Genomic DNA, 22,830 nt, shown 5'->3' with positions numbered 1-22,830 from the left:
AAAAATTAGTAGCAACAGCTTTAGACTGAAACTTCTGTTTAAATTTGATAAATTAAAAGAACACTAGAAGTGAAAATGACTAAAAAGTTTTTTTCTATCTGTATGATATAAATTAGAACGGGTTTTGAAAAAAAAAAAACAACTAACTAGCTTAAGTTTTACAAAAATTGACAAACATATACCCAGAGTTCCCATAAGTAGCTAAAAAGCAATAAACCTTTGTAAAAAATAGCTTTTTTGGAAGTTGGCAATAAGTACGCTTTTATCTCTTAAATAGTAGTGATAAGTGATTTTACACTTTAAGCTTACGGAAGAAAATATAGCGCGTTTATCGCGTTTTAGTTCTTTCAAAAAATAAAACCCCTTTTTTAAACCTTAAAAAGTTTTAGTCTATGATGACTCTAACTTTTAGCTTAACAAATAATAGCTTTATGCTCTAAAATAACCTTTCATTTAAATTAAACAACATAAATAACTAATAAAAATAAACTAATCTATGATAATGAAAACTTTGGTTAAAATGAGTTTTAAGTTAACTTAAGTTTTAGCTTCAAACTTTGTATACGAGGTCTTCTAGAATAAAAAAACTAAAATCATTACAATCATTTGTTTCCGTAGAATTTATTTTTATTTTTATTTTATATCTACTACATCTTTAAAGTCTATTGTTTTTGATTTAAAATATTTTATCATTTCATTTTATACAATCAACAAAATCGGCGAAAGTCTGCAGAACAAGTCTGGACCAGGCATGGTAAAACTTGAAAACCACTAATTACAGCTGTTTTATTGCTATAGTAACTAGAAAGCTAAAGTAATACAACATAGCTAATACTTTTTCTCATATTTTACATTGGATAAAATTTCATAAGTTAATCTTTATTACTTTTGTTGTTATAAACCTACTATAATGTTAAATTACATAAGTTTTAACTTAAAATGTACTAAAACAATTTTATTACCTTTAATGTAAAATTAATATAGTTTATTGTAATATTTTCACATATTACCTCAATTTTTTTTTCAATAAAAATTTCTTGATTATAACAAATTTTTTTAGCTCGAAGTTTAAAAGAAGAAAAGAAAAACTTTTGATTATAAAACATTTTTTTTGTAAATTAATCTTTTATTCAATATTATTATTTACAAAATGTTTTTTTCTTGTATAATTTTTTTTTATAAAGTTTAATATATAAGTTATTCAAGGTACATTACACTTAAATGTTTTAATATCTTCATTAATTAATAAAAGTTAGAAACAACATTTTTAAAGAAATACTTTCATGGCTTATATACAGTATACAAAAATAATTTTTATTTTGTGCATGCTTTGTCCACAAATGAGAGTTGTAAATTATAGGCTGAATTATTCTAAAGAAATAACTATATAGTATTAGTTTGTAGCTAAAAAATAAATAAAATAAATAAAAAGATTTGAAATCAAATTATTTTTGATATTTTCAAAATGAGAAAACCTGTTTTAAGATTAAAGAATAATCATTATAACTATTTTAAAAGTTTATTTACATTTGAGATTAAAAAGTCCTACTGTGGGGGATTATTTGATAGTGTTATATTTAATTTGCGACGTTTGTTACCATGTCTGGTCCGGACTTTCGTTTGCCGTGAGACAAGCTCAAATTTAACAAAAGGGTTGATCATGCCAATTCGATCATCAGACCACAAGTTTCGGTAGACTGACTGATGAGTCCTAATAAGGACGAAACCGGTCTCAGTCTACCGAAACTTGTGGTCTGATGATCGAATTGGCATGATCAACCCTTTTGTTCATTTTATACAAATTATATCTTAAAAGTTGACTTTATAAACTTCAAACAAACATATTGATCCCAAATTAACCAAAAGCAACGTGAAAAAAAAAATTTTAAACAGTTTTTAGCACTTAAAACATAAAAAAAAAATATTGTTCATTAAAATTACACCCCACACATAAATTGCAAAAGTAGTTTTATTTCATATTTTTAAGACTACTTATGCAAAAGTTTCAACAAATAAAAGCATAGCTGATAATCACAACAAGCTTTTGATATTGTATTTACCTCCAGACCAGACTTGAAAAAGGGCACTGTGCTTGGTGTTAGAAAATCCTTTGCTATAGATTTAAATTAATTATAACATCTGTTTAAATCCTACTACCAGGATTTCTTAATACCAAACACAGTGATCTTTTCCAAGTCTGCAGTCCAGACTTATTAAAATAGCAACTCTAATTAAACTTAATAACATAATATAACAATAACAAATAGCAAAACTTTCAATTAAATTCATCCTAACATAACTACTCGGTCAAAAAATATTTGAAATCATTAAAACAAACGTAGAACATTTACCTATACTTAGTTTATATATGTCTTTAAATTATACATCCTTTACTATTTTTTTTTATGTCTCTTAAACAAAAGTCAAAATTCATGCACTAATGGTGGTTGCTAATTAATCATGTATTTTTAATTAGGTCTATTTTTTACTCGAGCATTTAAAATTTAGTATTATTTTTAATTGTGTACTTTATACTTTAAAAATGACAATCAAAGTTCTCAACTTAAATGTAAGGAGACTGATCAATTATAAATTTTTAATCTTATCAACAATACAATGTTTCACTCGCTTCAAATTAGTCAAACGAGATCTTCAGTTGAATAAAATCTTATTCAAATAGAACAATTTATTTTTTCTTAGTTTATACAAAAAAAGTTGTTTAATGAAACTTGGAGTTCTTTTATTTCTACGAATTGGTAGAGTGTTAAAATAAAGAACGTATATACAGTTTACTTTTAAGTTGAAAGTTTTAGTTTCATTCTATTGTCCTTGCTTTTGTATTAATATTAAGAGCGTAAATACAATTTACTTTTAAACTGTAAAGTTAATTTTCAAGCAAATTTCCTTGCTTTCGCATAAAATCAGCCACTTTTACTAATTTTCACGTATATTCTACGCTTGATTGATTATTGTGAATAATAGTAACACGTTGAAGCCTTGCAGCAATTTAATCAAACTGCAAGTTTAAAGCTTTAGAATTAGTTTTTCTGAATTAAGGAGAATTAAAATACTAATTTTAAATACAGTTTCTACAATAATGTTTCATAAATTTTTGAATATGTGAAAAAAATTAATTGTTCTTAAAATTAATTTCAAAAAATACAGTTTGTATTGGTTTTTAATAAGTTAAGGTTTGAAATTTGTATATATATAACTTTGACAAGTGTTTACAATTTAGAAAGCAATTTGTTGTTTGAATATAAACAATATTTGGTTAGTTAAAATCAGATTCCCACAAATTTTCAGCTTGCCATTTTAACTATGATGATTTATCTTTTTAGAGCTGATAAACTTTATTAATACCAATAAATTCAAGTTCAAACTAATAAAATGACATCAGAATGCTCTTGAGTTAAATGATTAATTCAAACCATATAACAATATTATAATAAATTAAATCTATAATTAAATAAAATAAATTAATTGCATTAAATCTGTAACTATATCTTTCTGTATTACTAAAAACTAAAACAAAATACATTTAATTTTTTTTTAAATTATTTTAGTACTTTCGTAGTAAGGCTCATCAGAAATAGTCTCTTACTGAAGTAGAATGAATACAAATTGAAATAAAATCATACTGTAGTTTAAAGTTTTAAAGATATTTTAAAAAATAAGTTATGCACCGGAAAAAAGCTGTTTAAAAACTAGTTATGTCAATTTAATGGTTTGTTTTTTATGAGAAAAAGTTTAATACTTTGTCAATTTAACTTATACAACTTATATGTTATTTTAACTTAAGATTAACATTATTTAGTTAAGATGTTTTTTATGTTTTGTGTATATGTCAACCACTTGCTTTTAATTTTGTAAAGATGCCTTCAGGTCACATGTAGAAATATGTTAAGATCACAACTTAACTAAATTTACTCAAATGTTAAGAAAATTAGAATAATAATTTAAAAATAGTTTGAAAAATTATGTCCAATTTAATAAACTACTAACTGTTGAAATGTCATTTTAGTAAAATTTTAGTAAACTAATAAGATTTCATAAAAGATCAAAAACAAAAGTAAAGTATGGGTGTAGAAAATTTGTGGGAATTATTTTTTTTAATGTAATCCAATGTTTTAGAGCAGGGGTCGGCAGCAATTCTAGCAAAAATTGTTTTGGGGCTGAATAGATGAAAGTCTTTGCTGTTGCATTTATTTTAAAACAACTGTGGTAATCAATATTAAAATATTACTTGAAACTAAAAATGTGATAAAATAATTAATATTAAACCACTAATATTGAGTAATTGTTAAATTAAGAGCCTAATTGTAATTTTTATCACATAAAAATTTTTGATATGTTTTTTTAAAGTATATTTTAAGCTATAAAGTACCTTACGGGCCGCATATTTTAGCTCTAAGGGCTGCTCTTGGCCTGCAGACCACAGTTTGCCAACCCCTGTTTTAGAGTTGTTTTGTTTGGTTTTCAACAGGGTTTCTACACACACTTATTTTTTAGTCTTGCTTTTAGAGATTTAAGAATTAAGTTGATTAAAAGCATGGTGCTCAGCATCTTGATAACTTAGTACTTATAAAGAGATAGTTTAAATTAGACTTTTTTATTAAAATAAAACACTTATTTATATTTCAGTTGTCTTTTTAGTAGCATGGCATAAGAAAACTTGCTAATAATTGTTTAGAATTAGTTGAAAAACCTATTATTAAACTTAAATACATTTTTTGCCAATTTTGAGATTTTTTGTACACACTACAATATGTTATATGCACTGGAATTTGCACTGGCTTAAAATTGAAAAATATTGCCAGTTTTTAAAATCTAGGTTAGTTTTTTGCCTCAAATAGTTTCAACCTTGTTTCAAATAGTGATCTGCATTTGTAAAAAAAAATTCCTACAAACTGATATTTGATTTGGTAAACAGCATTAGTTTGATTATTTTGATTGCTTTCTAAAAATAAAATACGTTTATTTACCTAAGTTATGTTCTTAGTAATATTTACTTTTACTTGTATCCTCTGAAAATCACAATGTTGAGAAACATCTTATAAGATCAAATTGACTATGAAGTGGTTTTGTAGTTTTTTACTTAGTCGTTTATAAGAAATACACTAACTATAAAATGTTAGCTAACACAATTAACATTGAAACATTTATTAGGGTGCATCTGTTGCCCTGACCTTGGAGTTGAGATTAGTTTAACTTTTGTTAGTGGCAAATCACATTAATTAACAACACAAATATAATTAGCTTTCAAGTTTTTACCACTGTGTTGCGGTGTTTACATTTTTCTGAAAACAAGCTTTATAAATGTAAATTGTATGTGACCTTCAAAATTTAAGCTTCAAGTTTACGACTAAAAATTGTTGTACATGAAGATGATTTTTTAAATCATTAAAACACATTCTATTTTATTTAGATTGAGAAACTTTTATGGAGGATTTTTTAAATTTTCTAAAAAAAACTTAAAATTAACAAAAAATGAAAAAAATAAAACAGAAAATTAAAAATTTCATTATGAAGCTCTCTTCAATTTGTTTCATGTAGAATGTGTTTTTGTAAATAATATTCTTTCCATTCTAACCCAGTTGAAAAGTTTTAATCCATTAACACACAGAAACATATGTTGGTACAATAAAGGAAGATTACTGTATAATCTGTTATTTAAGATTTTTTCAGTATTAATTTAGAATTTTTAAAAAGATTCAAATAAACTTGAGATGTCTTAAGACAGTTTTTAATCACTTAAAATAGATATTTTGGCTTAGAGAGTGACTTTTCCTTATAACTTAAGTTTTGAAAATTAGTATAGTGTTTATAGGAAAACGATAGAAAAAGTTTATATTGACAATTGCTGTTTGTGTTAGTTCACTAAATAATTAACTAGCTAGTTCACTAAATAATTAACCAGTTAGTTCACTGAGTTTTTAACCAACAGTAAGTTTTTAAAGTTTTCTAAGCTGGTACAATTTATACTATGGTTTCCCTTTTTTTTTTTTTTTCTTAAGGCCCCTTTGAAGAAATTAAAAAAGCTATTGCCCCCTTCAATAGGATTTCTCAAAAATCTACCCTTAAATTTGTTTTTGTTTCTTCATCATCAACTCTTAGAGTATCTATTGTAAATTTTAAATTGTGGATTTGTGCTTCCTCATTTTACAGCTTATTGCCCCTAAGTTTCTGAAATTTTCCCTTGATATCTAGTATAAGCTTTAAAACTACCCTAATATACGCTTGAGACTTTTTTGCTTTTCTTTGCCCTATGAAAACCTATGAAATAACTCACTTTTGGAAAATCTAGTTTACACACACCAATAATTTACTACTTCTAAAAAAATATAGTAAAGTAGATTTTCACAAATCAGGTATCAGCAGTGCTCAATTTTAATTTGAAATAAAATTTTGCTGTGTCAGTATAGAGTTAGAAACGTTCACTAAAAACTAAAATTACATTTAAACTGTTTAAAATATACTAATAAAAGCATAATGAGTTTTTAATTTTTACTGTAGCGTAAATTCAACTAAAACTATCATTGTTTTAGTATTTCATTATTTAAAGATATTTTTAGACTACAAGCATTTAGATCTTAAAACATTACATTTAAGTATTTTTTACAAGTTTGTCATTTAAATTTCACTACTTATGTAGTGGTCAATAAAAGGAAGTTAATATTAAATACAAAACATCTTTCATACACAATACTTTTATTATAAAACACATTTTAAGTATCATCAAAATATATTTTAATATTTTCATACTATTTAAGACATATTTTAACCTTAAGTATAATTTTATGCTAAAGTTAGAATAGAAAACTTGTACTTAAGAAAACTGGAAAAAAACTAGCAAACGTAGAATTTTTTTTTCAAAACTTTTAGCAACCAAAGTCAAGCTTGTATTTATTTAAACTAGTAGTAGGCAGGTTAAAAGAAAAATAATTTTAAAATTAAAAAATTTTTTTTTATGATAACTGTTCAGATAACTTAATTGTACATATAATTTAATGTTTTACACATCAGTATATTTTATATAGTAAATATGTCTTGTGTTTACAAATCATTATGTAATAAATGTTTCACAGAAGTATATACAGTAGATAATGATAGGTTGTGTATACGAAGGACTCTACAATGTGCTAGAGTGTCCCAACCTCAAGCTGAAGAAGCCATCATGGTTGAGACAACCTTCAGCTATGACAATGTACGCTTGTGTCATGATCACCTACTTTCTAGTTACTGCTGGTTAGCTTACATTTATTGTAGTTATGTTTATTGTATGACAACATATACTATGTGAGGATAGTGTATTTATTAATTAATTAGTTTGTAAAATGTTTGGTCATAAAATAGAATTTTTTGATGGATTAATATTGTTAATACGTAAAATTTATTAAAATTTTAACTAACATGAAAATTTAGTGAAAGTAGTTTAGGCCATGGAGAATGGCAAATTGTTTATCTTTTTGAAATTTGATATTTACTTTCTTAAAGGTTATCATTATGAAATGGTTGTAGAGTCTGTTTGTTTTTATATACTTTGTTTATGTGTTTTATATATGACATGGTTCTAGTTATTTAGTTTTATTAATTATTAGTTTACAGGTATTATTTACAATATGATTAAGTTTTTTAAACTAATTTATCTGCAAGTATTATTTAATACATGATTGTAGTTATATTTATTTAATTAATTTTATTTGCAGGTATTATTTACGACATGATTGTGTTTTTTTTGATTCTTATATTATAGGTATTATCTACAATATGATTGTATTTATTTTAATTAATTTTGTTTACAGGTATTATCTACGACATGATTGTATTTATTTTAATTAATTTTGTTTACAGGTATTATCTGTGACATAATTGTATTTATTTTAATTAATTTTGTTTACAGGTATTATCTGTGACATAATTGTATTTATTTTAATTAATTTTGTTTACAGGTATTGTCTACAACATGATTGTATTTATTTTAATTAATTTTGTTTACAGGTATTATCTACGACATGATTGTATTTATTTTAATTAATTTTGTTTACAGGTATTATCTATGACATGATTGTAGAACCCCCAAGTGTTGGACAAACTGTTGATGATAAGGGAAATGCCAGACCGGTGGCTTTCCTCGCTTACAGGTGAGAAATTAATTGTGAATAAATATGTATATTTTGTCATCAATTAGTACACATAATAAGTTCTTTTCAATTAAGACCAATTGCTTGTTGAAGGTAGGAAACTGTATATATAAGTTGTTTATAAATCTCGTAACAGATATGTGTAGCGTTTATATTGTTGATCTAAGCTAGTTCTTGTGTGTTATATAATAAAAACAAGATGCTTTTTTTGCTTACATGTAAATATTTTGCTGATTTAATATCAAGATATAATGGAGCTACAGGTAATATTAGCATGCATTAATTTTGACAGTACAAAAGTATTTACAAGTTTATAGTAGTCAATGCTGCTCATTATTCTATTATTTTTAAAATTTAATCAAGTTTTATTATTAGTGCACAAATATTTCGTTGAAGATTAATAAAATTTTAAACAGTAAATGAGTTTAAATGTATATAAATCAGTTATGTGCTGCTTAACTAAAAAAAGTTTTCTGTTTTTAGTCGAGTATATTATGTTCCTATAAAAATAGTTGTAAATAAAATAACATTGTGTTGCGTCCACCTCAAATGTGTAACAAAATTAATTTTTGGCTTGCTTAGAAGGTATTTTTATTTAGTTTTAGTCTATATACAACATTTACATAAATATCTCTTAACTCACAATGTGTATATGTATATTCTGTATATGTATAAAATAACCACCTAAAACTGTTAACAAAAGTTTTTTTTTAACTTAGAAATTATATATACTTTCGTTTCTGTAATGGAGTAAAGTATACTAATTAAATCTGTAATAGCTTTTCACTTTTTAAATATATATTAATATAATTTTTTTATTATTATTTAAAACTTGAACGAAAATATAATTATTAATTACTTTTATTCGCGTTTAAAACTTATTTTAATTTATATTGGTAATTAAATATTGGTAATTAAGTATTAGTAATGATAATAATAACTCATGCAATAAATTTAATTACTTTTAGAACTACATAGAAACAATGTTGAACTACTACAATTTATTTTTCACAAGTTATCTAATAATTGAAACAAAGTAAACTATTTGTAATTATTTTTGGTCTGTATTCCAAGTGAATAAATTTAATATTGAATATGTTTTTGTTTAATATTTTTAATAATTTCTCAATTAACAATTTACTTTCCAAGAGTTTTTTATGCAACTCATAAAGAATTCTTTCAGCGAATTTTAGTTTGCTGAATAAATTTAGTAAAAGTTTCCAATGTGTTATCACCAAATGTTTGCAATCATTTAATCTAAATTAAAGTTTTTTATATATTTTAACTAAAGAACTTGTTATGTTAAAGCTTATAAGTTAAAAGGTTATGGATACCATGTAAAATACGTCCAAATTTTAAGTTTTATTTGCCTGTTTCCTATTTATTGCTCACTAACCAAATAAAATTGTCCAAAATGTGATGCTAGGGTAGAAAAAAGTTAATAGGTTAAACTTTTGCTAATCAGTAGTTTTTTAGAGTAAACAAACCATAAATCACGAATTAGCTAATTATGTATATTGATAATAAATAGTATAACAGGCAGTATAAAATCAGTAAGCTAGTTGTATCTAATAGTAAGTAAAACAATAAAAATATTATTCAGAGTCAACGGACAATACATCATGGAGGGGTTGGCTTCTTCTTTCCTGTTTACTATTGGAGGACTCGGGTTCATCTTGTTGGACAAATCTAATGCTCCCAACATTCCCAAGTTGAACAGGTTTCATTTGCTTATTGATTATTTCAAAGTATATTTCAATACACAATTTAAAGTTTTTTTACGGATAACAGCTAAATGAGTTATAAATAAATTATATGAACACCATGAGACTTAACAGGGATGTTTTAGTTTAAATCAATTCCTAACTTTTTATAGTTTCTAATATTACAATAGGTCCATGCTCATAATAATTAATGTTTATTTATACTTATAAATTATTTTTATTTATTTCAATTAGATCCATGCTTATGATGATCGGATTCGGATCGGTCTTCATTTCATTCTTCGCAGCAAGATTCTTCATGAGAATGAAGCTCCCGTTAGTTTAATTAAATAATTTATTGCATTTTTTTTTCATTTCATTCTTCGCAGCAAGATTCTTCATGAGGATGAAGCTCCCGTTAGTTTAATTAATTGTGGAATTATATCGATAAATATTTAATTTTGTTGATTTTTCTACGTAGCATTCAAGTGAATTTATTTGTTATGCTGAAGTTTAAAATTTTTCTATGAATTTTTTAAATTAAGTTAAAATTTTTAACAAGTTTGATTTATGTAACATAGTGTCAGATTTACAAATGAGTATTACTTTTGTATAAATATAATTTTAAGGTAGTTTTACCTTAACCTTTTCCTAATACCAAATCCCATCTCAAGTTTTATCTTTAATTCTTGACCCGTTTGTGTAATAAGCCTTACTCTTTAATCTTTGAAGCATAACTCTTTTTAACTTAAATTATATGAGTTTTATCGCAACTATAACCAAGTACACAGTGCGTAATCTTTAATCTGTAGCCCCTTTTATAATTTTTAATCAATTAAACATAAGCCTTTAAAATTTTATCTAAATAAGTATTCAGGAAAAAAAGTGTCGACACGCTCAAAAGAGTAACTCTACATCAGGTTTTCTCGAACTTTTTTTTAAAAGACCCCCCTTAAGAGAAATTAAAAAAGCTATGACCCCCTCCAAATCCAAATATCTAGTTTAAGTTTCAAACTTCCATTAAAACCGCCTATAAGTTCTTTTTTGCTTTTCATCATCAACTCCAGAATATCTAACGTAAGTTTCAAAACTACCTTAAAACACCTAAGACTTTTTTGTTTTATGACCACAAAAAAAAAGTGTAGACACACTTTATAACAGTCACTGTATATAAAGTGGGTAGCTGTCTAAATTGCGCGAGGGGACAAAATTGCACGAAAACACAAAATTGCACGAAGATAAAACTGCACGTAGACAAAATTGCACGAAGGTTCACTTTTGAACTGAGGGTCAATTTTTCACGGGTTTTGTATCCTTCCCAGGGACGGGTCAGAATTGCGCGTAGAAATTTTTGCACGAGGGGACAAAATTGCACGAGAAGACTCTTTTGCACGAAAAAAATTTATATAATGTTAAAAAAAAAAATCAGAGTTAAAAAAATTAATAACTAAATAATAAAAAATACCAAAAAATTTTAAGTAAAAAATATCAAATCAATAGATAAAAATTTAAAATAAGTAAATAATAACAATTCAAATAAAAAATTTAAAAAATAATACTAAAAAAAAAAAAAATATTATTAAAAAAAAAAAATTCTTTAAGTAAAAAACAATAAACTAAATGTTAAATAGATTAATATACATAATAAAAAAAGTAAACATTTAAAAAATCAAATAACTAAATAGAAAATCAGTTTTAAAAAAATCACAAAATAAATAAGATTTATAAAAGTAAGCTATTAATAAATTAAATAATAAATACATTAAATAAGAGTCCAAAGTAAATATTATTAATATTAATAAAAAAAAGTTAAAATAAATGAAATAAATAATTAAATAAATGTAAAAGAAATAATAATAATTAAAAAAGTCAAAATGAATAAATTAAATAATTACAATAATATATATAATTAAAAATAAAAACTAGATTATAAAATTAGATTCTAACCGTTATTGAAATATAATTACCAAAATAAGTTTTGGTTATATAAATTTTTATCTTTTCGTTGAAAATAGAAATTAAATAATTGTAGCTGTAGTATCATTTTGTTTGTTTCATTTTAGTCAAAAGCTTGTACCTCCTTTTTCTTCTAAAAAAGTAAGAAGAAAATAGCTTCTGTCAATGCTTTTTCGCAAGTCTGGGTTAGATAAAGAGAAAAAACAGAGCAGGAGAAACTTAAGAGCTGATAAGAGTTATACGCGTGCAAATAGTGATGCAACTAAGATAAAGTTTAAACGAATAAAAAAAAGTTATACTTAATTGTGTTTAAAACTTTAATTAAAAAAAAAACAATTTTTAGTATAACTTATGAAAGTACACAGCCATAACATAACTTTCTGTACAATGCACAATAAAAATTTCATCAGACGGATTTTCTCCTTTCTTAATTTATCTAAATGTCGTGCTATGTTGCATGTTCGTTTTTTTTTCTGTGCAAAAGTATCTTCGTACAATTTTTTCCCCTCGTGCAATTTTGTACGCTCGTGCAATTTTAACACCTAACCATGTAAATATTATTTATTAATTTTTTTAATCTTGTTTTAATTCATATTGAAGTTTAGTATAATTTAAAAATAATTTAAGTTTACATCAATACATGTTTATTCTTTAATAAGGGTTATTTTTATTAAAATAATATTCTAGTTCTTTTATTAAAAACTTCTTTATTTTATATTATTTTTTAAACACAATAATTTAGATTCAATTTAAAAGAAGATAAAAATACTAAAAAATATATAGAAACAAAATTAATATAAACCTAATTATATTGAAATTAATTACACTAATACATGCTTATTATTTCTTTTTATAAAATATAAAGGTTTTAATATATTTTTAGTTTAGTTATTTTAAGTTAGTACTTTTTTGTGCAAAATTTACCTTCCGTGCAAAATAGTCTTCGTGCAATTTTGTGCCCGCGTGCAAACTAGTCTTCGTGCAAATGTATCTTCGTGCAGTTTTGTACGCTCGTGCAATTTAGTCTCCACATGCAATTTAGACCCGTTCCCATATAAAGTGTATAGTTGATTAGTTGTTATTTTATTTATAGCGTTTTGTCACGTCAAAATATCTTCTGTGGATTAAATACTTGTTTATATGATGTTTGTAATAATAGCATCAGAATTTGGGGTAGATTTTAGTTACGAGACATAATTTAAAAGTGAAAGCTCATTTTAAAAGTAATAGTTATTATTAAAAGTTTAATCAAGTATCTTCTAATAGTTTTGTAATTCATAGAAAAAGTTAAAAATGTATACAACTTATAATAAACGTTGCTTTGCTTAAAAAACAGTTAATAACTCAGAAAGTTCCTTTTAAATTTACACTTTCTACTCTAAACATTGTCGCATAAGTTTTTACAACTTTTTTTCTACTTTCATAGGTTTGTGCTGTTAGCCAAAGTCTAACTTTCATGCTTTGAATATTTATGTTGTTAAAAAAGTCTTTTCAAAATATTAATGTGATTTGTTAAAATTTTTTTTTTTAATTTGTGTACTTAAAAATTTTAGAAATCTTACTGTTATACGAAAAATCAAGCATTTAAAAAGTTATTAATATCTATTTGAAAAAGCAAATAATATTTTTTAGGTTTTATCGTTATATATCTTTTGTTTTTCTTTAATATAACAAAATAGATCAGACTGTACTTTAGTCAAATTTATAATTTTCTAGTTTTTTTTAAATTTTGAAGCTTCGGTAAATTTTTACTTTAGTTTTGCTAATATTTTATAGTTAAATTACTAATTATTTACTACATTACCAAAAATAATTATTTAAACAGAGGATACCTCCTTGCCTAAGTGAAGAAATCAAATATTTGCAGTCAAAAACCTGAAAATGGTAAAATGCCTTTTATTGAAGCATCTCATATTTAAATACATAGTACTCTTTTTTCTCATTTATTTAATGCTTTAAGTTCTTACATTCTAATTTTGTTTTTATGTGAGAATAAACTTAATTTATTCTTAATGAGCATTTATTATTGTAATTAGTTTAATTTTTTAAAGTTTTCATAATTGTTTTGTACATTTTGTAAGTATTACATACTATAAATTTTAAATGACTTTAGTTTATTTTATACATTTTTGAGTACTAGGTTAAGTTTTTTTTTTTTTTAATTTTATGTTTAGTATTATATCCGCTGTTTAAAAAAAAATTGTTTAAATAAAATATGTAGTTATTTAAATATTATTATCTAAATTTTAAAGATTAGTCTGCTATTGTACTTGATTAAAAACAAACAAGGTCTTTTAATCGACACAAATATATTTTTGTTACAATTGTATCACACTGATGAAAGTTTGTTCAAATTTGTTTGTGTTGAATAAAAGACCTTGTTTGAATTTAATTATTTAAAATGCTTAAATTTTTTTAAACATTAAAATTATTTTTGAGGTACTTTTTGTAAAAAAAAATCTTTTTATAGCGAAAAAAAAAACTTGACATTTAATTAACATCTTAGCTAAATCTATCTACTATTAAGCATTTAAAGTTTAAAAAAAAGTTTCAACTCTACAGATTAAAACTAAAGTATTTGTAGAAATTTACCATGAGTTTTTTTTTCAAAATCATAATAACATTTTTTCAGATAGCAGGAAAATTTTGTTACAAATCTTTTTTTAAAAGTTTTGTGCTGATTCAGATAAAGTCAATTATAAAAAAAGTATAGAGTTAATAAGTGATTAAAAATTAAGTATAAGAATTAATTAGAAAAAATATAAAAAAATCATTGAAGGGTTTGATTGTCTGTAGAATGATTAACTAGGTGTCAAATATTTTTTGAAATTGTTGATACAGTGTTGATAAAACTATTAGTTTTAAATTAGCAGGATTAACACATCCTGAATAAAATCGATTATAAGAAAGTTTATAAACCCTAATTGGAATAATTACCATCGAGAATTAATTTAAATAGCTGTAACCTTTTTTATTTTAACAGGTTGACCGTAAAAAGTTGTAAAGTCTAACAGTTTTAATTAACTTGGTGTTTAAAAGTTTCTAGTTAATACTAATAGAAGTCTAATTACAAGTCTGTTTAATTGCATTATGAAAGACTCATAACAAAAGAAAATAAGTTGCTCTTGTTTTCAAAAAGACATTTTTTATGAGTAGAAAGACTATAAATAATAGGTGGTTGACACATTTTGTTAATTTAAAAAATAAACTTGTGTTTGATTTTATTCAAGAAGTAATAAATTAGTTATAACTTTCTTACATACATGAAAAAAGCGTTTTATTTGATGAGACTGAAAAAACAAAACTAGTATTCTTTCAATTTTAAAAAGTCTAAAATTTTAATTCTTTTATTTTTAAGTATTTTACACAACTAAAGTTTATTTATTACCACAATATCTACTACTTATCACCGAAATCCGTATTTTCTTTTAAATAAATTATTCTTTTTTCCAAATATTTAACAATGGAAAGTAAAAAATACAAACTCTTTTTCTGATAAGTTATATAGTACCGTTTTAAGAATTATTTTGACTGGTTTAATCAGTTAATTACAAAGCTTAATACATTAGTTTACAAAAAATTCTGTTAGTTAAACACTTGAAAATTTTGTATAAGCATTTTTTCTACTAAAACTTTTATTATAATGTTTAATTAGTTTTCGTAAATAAGATATTAAAACTTATTAAAATATACCAAAATAGTTTATTTTGGTAATATTTATTACATTTATTTAACATTGAAGTATTTACTCACAATAGAACACTTCATATGCAAGCACTTTGAGACATTGTGCTAAGATACCACAAAATAAAATGCTCTATAGACATCAAGTTTTACAATTTTTTTTGGCTTGTAATTTAAAGGTCACTCACAAAGTTATAGCCCCATAGTAGCTAGCTGTTCATAAAAAAAGTTCTATAAATGCAACTATAAGGCTCAGTTACCTTCTTTTTAAAAGATTTTCTGACTCAATAACACTTATTTTGTAAAAGGTCTGGCCTGCAAAAAAAAAAACTTTTCCACTCATTATAAAAGTTCTAGTCTTTATCAATAAAAATAAAATCAAATTAATTTGCTAATAGAATGAAAATGTTGGCAGCTGGCAGCATTATTATTTTTTTTTTAAATGTTACATATATTTATATGATAAAGCAATAGGAGAGATTTTTAGTTTTTACAACAATAACATAAGTTGTAGTTTAAATAATACAAATACAAAGCTTGCTTTCAAATTACCTAAGCAGAAATATACTTTAGTTTAAACTTAACTGGATAAAATTTATAAACCTTAAATTAATTTCCAAAAAAATATCATTGATTACAATCAAAACAATTGTTTACTTCAAATAGTTACTTTTGTATTTAAAATTAGTTTTGTACTACACATAAATTAAGTTATATAATCAATTTTGTTTTTGTTTTAATTCACTGTTGATTTAAATATTTAATACAAGCTTAACCACTTTTTTGAAAAATTTATTCTGTAGGAGCTTTTTTTTGCATAATTATAAAAAAAGGTAAGTTTTAATACTTTACTAAAAAATAAAGTAAAATAGAAGAGAGTCAAAATTGTGATTGTAAAATTAAGTTTTATAAATTTATAATTATATCAAAAAAAAGTAATTATCAAAAACTAGTTCGAAAAGTTTACATACGAAAAGCATTATTTATTTTAAGCTTTAATGTCAACATCTTCAATTTAACAGTTTTGTTTTTGTTATATTTTATAATTATAATCTTTTAGCAAAAAAATTGAACAGTATAACTTTTTATAAAATCAATTGGAAAAACATGTACCTATAAAATACGTTTTACAAGGAAAATAAGTTGTTTCTGATCAGAAGATTAGAAACATAAAACATATATCCTGCAAGCACAAGTTGATTAAGTACAAATCCTGAGAACATAAACTATTCATATGTAAAATTTAAATAGAAATTCTTTAAATATGAAACATGAGACCAAATTTTCTTCGAATAAAAACACTTATAATGAACATAAATGTATTTAACATTAATAAAATATTGTTTAATGATCAAGACAATCTTGATATAGAAGGAGAAAGCAATGAAAATGAAGACACAACGGTATAATCTTCATCACTGATGAAGAAGATTCCGATGGCAATGAAGAGAGCAATGATGGCTTCTTGTTAAAAACTTGTAATGAATTGTATAATCTGGTTTCTCCAGACACTTTACAGAATTTTCATCTTTCAACAAATTCTCTGTGTGACTCCTTGTAGTTTTTAAGTTGAAAAGAATAATCCATCGATTAGATACAGATGCATGATTATGAAAAAAATTCGTATAAATAACAAAAAATTTCTCCATGTATACTTCTGGTGTATTTATTTAAGATACTTTTTGCTAAATGTTATGCGTTTAAATTTATAAATCGCGTTATGGTTTCAAGATATTGTATTTACATATATACTTTTAATAATATATTTATATACGAAAAGATGCTAAATGTTGTAAATATAAGGTATAAACTTAGGTTCTTTAAACCTGTTTGTTAGATAAGCTTTCAAACTTTAAAGTAATCTGAATTTTAAGAATAATAAGTAAAGTGGCATGGAAGCAGAGTAGTATCACTTTTTTATATAAATCTTTTCAGACTTCATTAATTGTGCCTGTTTAAAAAAGCAACTATAGTTAATAAATGAAACTTGTAACTTACTTAACTTAGTTATGTTAAAATGTTTTAGATCATTAAGTAAATCAAATTGTTAACTAGCTAACTTTTTGTATGTATATGCAATGAGACTCTTAACTTAATTGAGCTATATTAGAAAAAAAATATTTCAATGGATTTTATTTTATAACTACAGTACTACATAAAGTCATCTAGCTATTTAAAAACACTAACAAAACTGACTATATTTTGTATAAACTGGGTTTAGTTTGTAGTTATGAAAGTTTGTAGTTTGTATAAAATTTAGATATTGGGAATTGAATATAAACATTTTTTATTCCTACTTTTAGTAACAAATTTGTGCAAAAAAAAAAAAAAAATCAAAAAACTATCTTTATAACTACAAATATGGTTTATATGTTAAAAGTTTAGTGAAACTAGAAAAGAACAGTTTTCCATAAAAAGTACATTAAAAAATACTTGTCTTAAAAGTTTGAAATATGCTCTTTTTTAAGCCTGTGAGTTAAATTTGCTGACTGTTTTATAGTTTTTTTTTCTGTGTGTTTGTTTTACGTTTAAAATAATTCTTTTAGAATACTACGGCAAGTTAAGTATTTTTTTTTATTGTGAAGAAATTTTAATAGTAAATCCTTAAAGAAGCGTCCCAACGCTTTGATTGTGTTTATAAAATCAGTTAATAAACATTTTTTAGAACTTGTTTTATTTGTTAGCTGTTTGCTTTTGAAAATTAAGAGTATTATCACATTAAAATATAACACCGTGAAATTTTTAGATATCTACATGTTTTAAAGAGGCAGTATTAAAAGTAAATGAAACTAATTACCATCTAAAAAAGTGTTATACTTAAGTAATTTTCAAAGTACGCATTTACTTGAGTTTTTCAATTGTTTTTCTACTAAATAAGAACATATATCTTTTAAGTTACAAGTTTAGTTATTATAAGAAGCTTTTTTTTTTAATTAAATCATTAGTTTTCATATTCCATTCGCGAAAAAGTACCGTTGGCTTTTACATATTATAATTTTTACAAATGATCAACATTCCTAAAAATTAATTTAAAACCCTGCACTTAAATCGAAGTTTATTGCAGGTTTTTATGTAACAAGCTTTAGCTGCGAGAAGACCCAAACACCGGATCATGATTGGGTGTTTCCCTCAAATAAAAGTAGCGAGGGCTGGTCCGTAAATGTAGTAGGTGAATATATTCTCAACTATTATACATTTCACCGTTGGCATGCCAACAACGCTCAATGAAGATGGAAGTTTCTTCAGGCTTGCGTTTCTGACTAAATGCTAAGTATTAAACAAAATCTAAGATGATGCAAAATAAAAACGAGCAACAAAAAACTAGATATCCAAATTGATTTAATGCCTTTTGACTGACTTCATTAAAAATAAATTTGCAGCAGATGACGCAGATCCTGATCACGACGAGAGGCAACAATGTATAAGCACTTGTTGGTGAAGAGGAAAGTTGAAAAGCAAAATAACTTTTTTTGTCATGATTTGTTTATTATTTTTTTTACTTATCTTGACTATTTAACTCATGTTCGTGAATTAGTTTTATTTTGAAAAATAAATTTGAGTTACATAGCAATTTAAGTTCTTAAAAAATATTTAAGAAACCATATTTCCAAAAAGAAATACATATTCTAAATAATTTTTTGTGAAGTTTGAAAATTACTAAAAATAGCTATATTTAAAAGCTTTTTTAGCCATGACTCAAAAAATATTTAAAGCTTTACAAAACTGAAAAATAACGGCCTGTAGATATTAATAAGACCTGAATATGATTCTAACATACATTACTTTAGAGTTGTGGCCCTTTAAACGTTTTTTTTAAAGAATTTGAGTTGTCCGAGTTTGAATATATAACTCACTCGGTTACATGACAATTCAAGCTCTTTTAAAGGGCCACAGACATATATATATATAATATGTATTGAAAAAAAGCGTTTTTAATTCAAATTAATAAGATTATGATAGTAAAAAATATATATTTAGATATACATATATAATATATATTGAAAAAAAAAAGCGTTTTCTACTGAAATTAATAAAATTATGATAGTCGAAAATAAATATATTTAGGTATATGTATATAATATATATTGAAAAATAAGCGTTTTCAATTGAAATTAATAAGATTATGATAGTAAAAAAAAATCAAAGATATAAAAATATTGAAAGATAATTTTATAAATTACTGAAAATTAATATGTTTTGAAAATAACTTCGGAAAAGTATTTAAAAACCTTGCGATAAATAAGTTTTTGTAGTTTATAATTAGACCCAAACTCCTTTTTCCTTTTTTTTCATATATATTAACTTTTGAGTGGTGGCCTTTAAACTTTTTTCTAAGAACTTGGTTTGTTGAAATTTTAGTAGGCCAAGTTTAAATAGTCGTGCACCCTTTTAAATCTGTCTTTTAGATGCAAATTATAATATAGTGGTGGGTAACGTTTTTATTTGACGGACTAGTTTTAATAAAAAAATCTACTGCGCGGCTGCAATTACTAAAACACAATCAAAATTCTAACGGGCTGCTTTATAAAAACGTATTATTTAATTTAACTTTCTTAAAACTAAACCTGTAATGATAAGTTATTTTAACCGCTAATTTATACTGTAACTTATTATAAATGGTTTAGCACATTAACATAACTTCATTAAAACAAGAAATTTACAAACTAGAAAGTTCATCGCAGGTTTGGTGGGCCGTAATACTCTAATGCTTGATAAAAAATTATTTTTCACTACAGGTAGTGAATTGAGTTATTTTAGTTTTACTTTGATTATTTCATAGTAGAGTATAGTTTTGTAGTTTTATACTCATGTTTTAATATAATATAAATAATTAATATAAAACTGTAAATTATAATTGGTAAACAGTCAAACAGTTGTAAAATTTAACTAACTTAGTTCTACCAAGACATTATTGAAAAATATAGCTTTTGTATAATTTTTAAATTCTAACTTAAATTGTATTTCAAAAATAAAATCACAAAAAAATTAAGGTTGGGCGTTTTATTAATAAGAGTTCAAGATTTCAAGCCAAAAGTACAAAAAAAAAGAGCGAAAAGAAAAAATAAAAGAAGCGTTAAAACACGCCTATTTATTAATTAAATAATATTTTTATTCTCAGGTAAAAAGTTTAAGCACCTTTTTAACTTAGCACCAGAAATATGAAATATTTATAAATATCATACATAGTTGAGTCCAAATTGAATGCAGTTCGAGAGAAATAGATTTTCAAAGAAAAGAGTTTAAAATGTAATAGCACTTATTAAAAATAAATAAATATTTTGAAAGTAGTTCGTAGAAAAAAAATCGCTGGTCTAATATTTTCTAAAAAGTAATTTTTGCAAGAAGTTGTTTTGGCACAAACGTAATTAAAATTTAAATAAGTTTAAAGGATACAGAAAATAGTTTTTAATCAAAAATAAACAGCTCGGTCATATATTTTAATTCCGATTTTTTTTTGTGTTTTTTGCTGTTTTGTAAAAAAAAAGGAAATTTTTGTTTTTAGTTTTACATCTGCAAAATAAAACAGATGGACAAGTTAATTCAGCAGCACAGAAATAAAAGTTTTTTATAAAGTTTTATTCATATGCTAATTTTATAAATTTATTCAGACTTTTAGTTTTTATTCAGCAAAAAATATGGTGAAAAATAATTTTAGGCTGTTAAAAAAACCCAGTGAAAATCAGTAACAATCAAAAAAACAACTTCGGTCGCCATAAAAAATTACTCAAAAAAGTTAAAAAACAATAAAAACATTAAATTTCGCAATTAGGTTATTAAAACTGAAAAAAAAAAGTTTGAGTTTTCAGCAGACAGAATGTGGGTCTACAAACAGGAAGAAATTTTGACGCAACAATCAAATTGTGACGTCATAATTATAACAATCGCGACGTATGACAGGCTAGGAAGTCACAGAAGTTAGTTAGAAAATGCTGGAAAAAGGTTTTATACTTGGGGAAGTTTTTTAAATGACAATTATTTTTCAAACTTTTATTGTTCGGAAGTTGTACAAGTTAATTTTAAACTGTTAAATAAAATTAGCATGTCTAAAAACAAACTGGTGAAAATAAATTTTGGATTCTGATGATTTAAGTATTTTTTTTCAAATTTTTCGGATTTAATTTGTTTTATATTTCTGAGAAGCTTTTGAATGAGTGAACGCTTTGAACTTTTTATAATAGAACTAATGAACAAACTTACTATGTATTCCAGGTAAGAAATTTTGTTATGTTTTTAAAAATGCAAATGAAAATTTATAAAGAGAAGACGAGTATCTACCAAACTTCACAGTAAAAATTGCATAAATCTGAAAAAGTTCAGTTCCAGTGCTATTCGTTTCAGGTTAGAATTTTGCTAAGACACTTCACCAGATGCTTGTATAGAACAAAAGTTGAGAAAATAGTTTCAGGAGACCTGTCCACTTTATAAGAGGTTCCCATAAACACGAGTAATAGTTGACAGTTAGAAGTTGTGAGAATGTTGAAAAATAATTTAAAAAGAGAGACAGCTGAACAATAGAAGCGAGGAAATTTATAGAAAAAGATGAAAGTAAATATTTTAAATTAAGTGTCAAATTAAACTTTTCCAGGTACTTTTTGTGATGAAACCCCCCTTAAATTTTGTCCGATGTTATTAAACTCTGACAGAACTGTTTTTGTCTATTTTCAAACTTTTCAAAGTGTTTTGACTCTTAAAGTTAAAGTGAGAGCTTTTGATCAAGTCAAGTCGTATCACCTGCAAAACTTTCATTTCTTGGTAAGTTCTTTAACATGTTGTGTTTCGCAGACTTCTTACAAAAAGTAAAACCTTAAAATCTGTAACATCATTAGTTTTTCTGTGACACAAATCACAGAACTCTTAAAATCTTCCATTCCCCTAAAATATTCCACACCCCTGTGACTTTCTGGGGTCGTGCCCCTTCACATCATTTCTCAATACGGCCTCCACACATCCTCGTTGTTGTCGCTTGGTGTCGATTGAGGTACTTCCCCCTCCCTAGCACTTCTCTGCTGCCCCCTAGCGTCGAACATGGCCTTGCACAGGTCGCTAGTGTTCCACTGCTGTTGCTGTTGTTGTTGTTGTGCTGATGGCTGGGTGGGAGTAGTTGTCGTGTTGTGTTGCTGTGTACAAGTAGTTAAATTTAAAATAAGTAATTTTTTTTGTAAACTTTGTCTTGAAAAGTTATTAACAAGTTTTTAAGTAAAACTGGAAACAATCAACGATATAACTTATAATATCAACTTAATTTTTTTAAATTATTTATTGTTGCGGAAGCTCTAACTAAATCAAATGACATGAATAATATAAATACTAAACATTTGTTTTTATTTATTCAACTACATATT

At 24.6% G+C, this 22,830-nt stretch overlaps 2 protein-coding genes across 5 annotated transcripts in view; one reads left to right on the top strand and one right to left on the bottom strand.

The window, feature by feature from the left end:
* Window positions 1-7,092: 7,092 nt before the first annotated feature.
* LOC145840165 (oligosaccharyltransferase complex subunit ostc-like) lies at window positions 7,093-13,982 on the top strand. The gene is made up of 5 exons (XM_082947317.1): window positions 7,093-7,248; window positions 8,051-8,144; window positions 9,748-9,864; window positions 10,103-10,183; window positions 13,629-13,982. Exons 1-5 carry the CDS (start codon window positions 7,107-7,109, stop codon window positions 13,645-13,647), a joined length of 453 nt encoding a protein of 150 aa, XP_082803443.1. The 5' UTR covers window positions 7,093-7,106; the 3' UTR covers window positions 13,648-13,982.
* Window positions 13,983-20,745: 6,763 nt separating this feature from the next.
* The window catches only part of LOC145840162 (uncharacterized), a 34,633-nt gene continuing 32,548 nt past the window's right edge, over window positions 20,746-22,830 (bottom strand). For all 4 annotated transcript variants that reach the window (XM_082947313.1, XM_082947312.1, XM_082947315.1 and 1 more), the window contains exon 10: window positions 20,746-22,605. In XM_082947313.1, coding sequence (XP_082803439.1) covers window positions 22,417-22,605 — 189 coding nt within the window. In that variant the 3' untranslated portion in view covers window positions 20,746-22,416. The remainder of the gene's footprint in view (window positions 22,606-22,830) is intronic.

Source organism: Thalia democratica, chromosome 7 (genome assembly GCF_965202585.1).
Source record: "Thalia democratica chromosome 7, ktThaDemo2.hap1.1, whole genome shotgun sequence".
Taxonomy (NCBI): domain Eukaryota; kingdom Metazoa; phylum Chordata; class Thaliacea; order Salpida; family Salpidae; genus Thalia; species Thalia democratica.
Note: the sequence above shows the minus strand (reverse complement) of the source record. Positions and strands in the feature narration are given on the sequence as shown.

Coding starts and splice junctions, on each gene's coding strand:
- LOC145840165 (XM_082947317.1), top strand. CDS start 7,107: ATGATAGGTTGTGTATACGAAGGACTCTACAATGTGCTAGAGTGTCCC. Junction 7,249..8,050: donor CTACTTTCTAGTTACTGCTG/GTTAGCTTACAT, acceptor TTTTGTTTACAG/GTATTATCTATGACATGATT. Junction 9,865..10,102: donor AACATTCCCAAGTTGAACAG/GTTTCATTTGCT, acceptor TATTTCAATTAG/ATCCATGCTTATGATGATCG.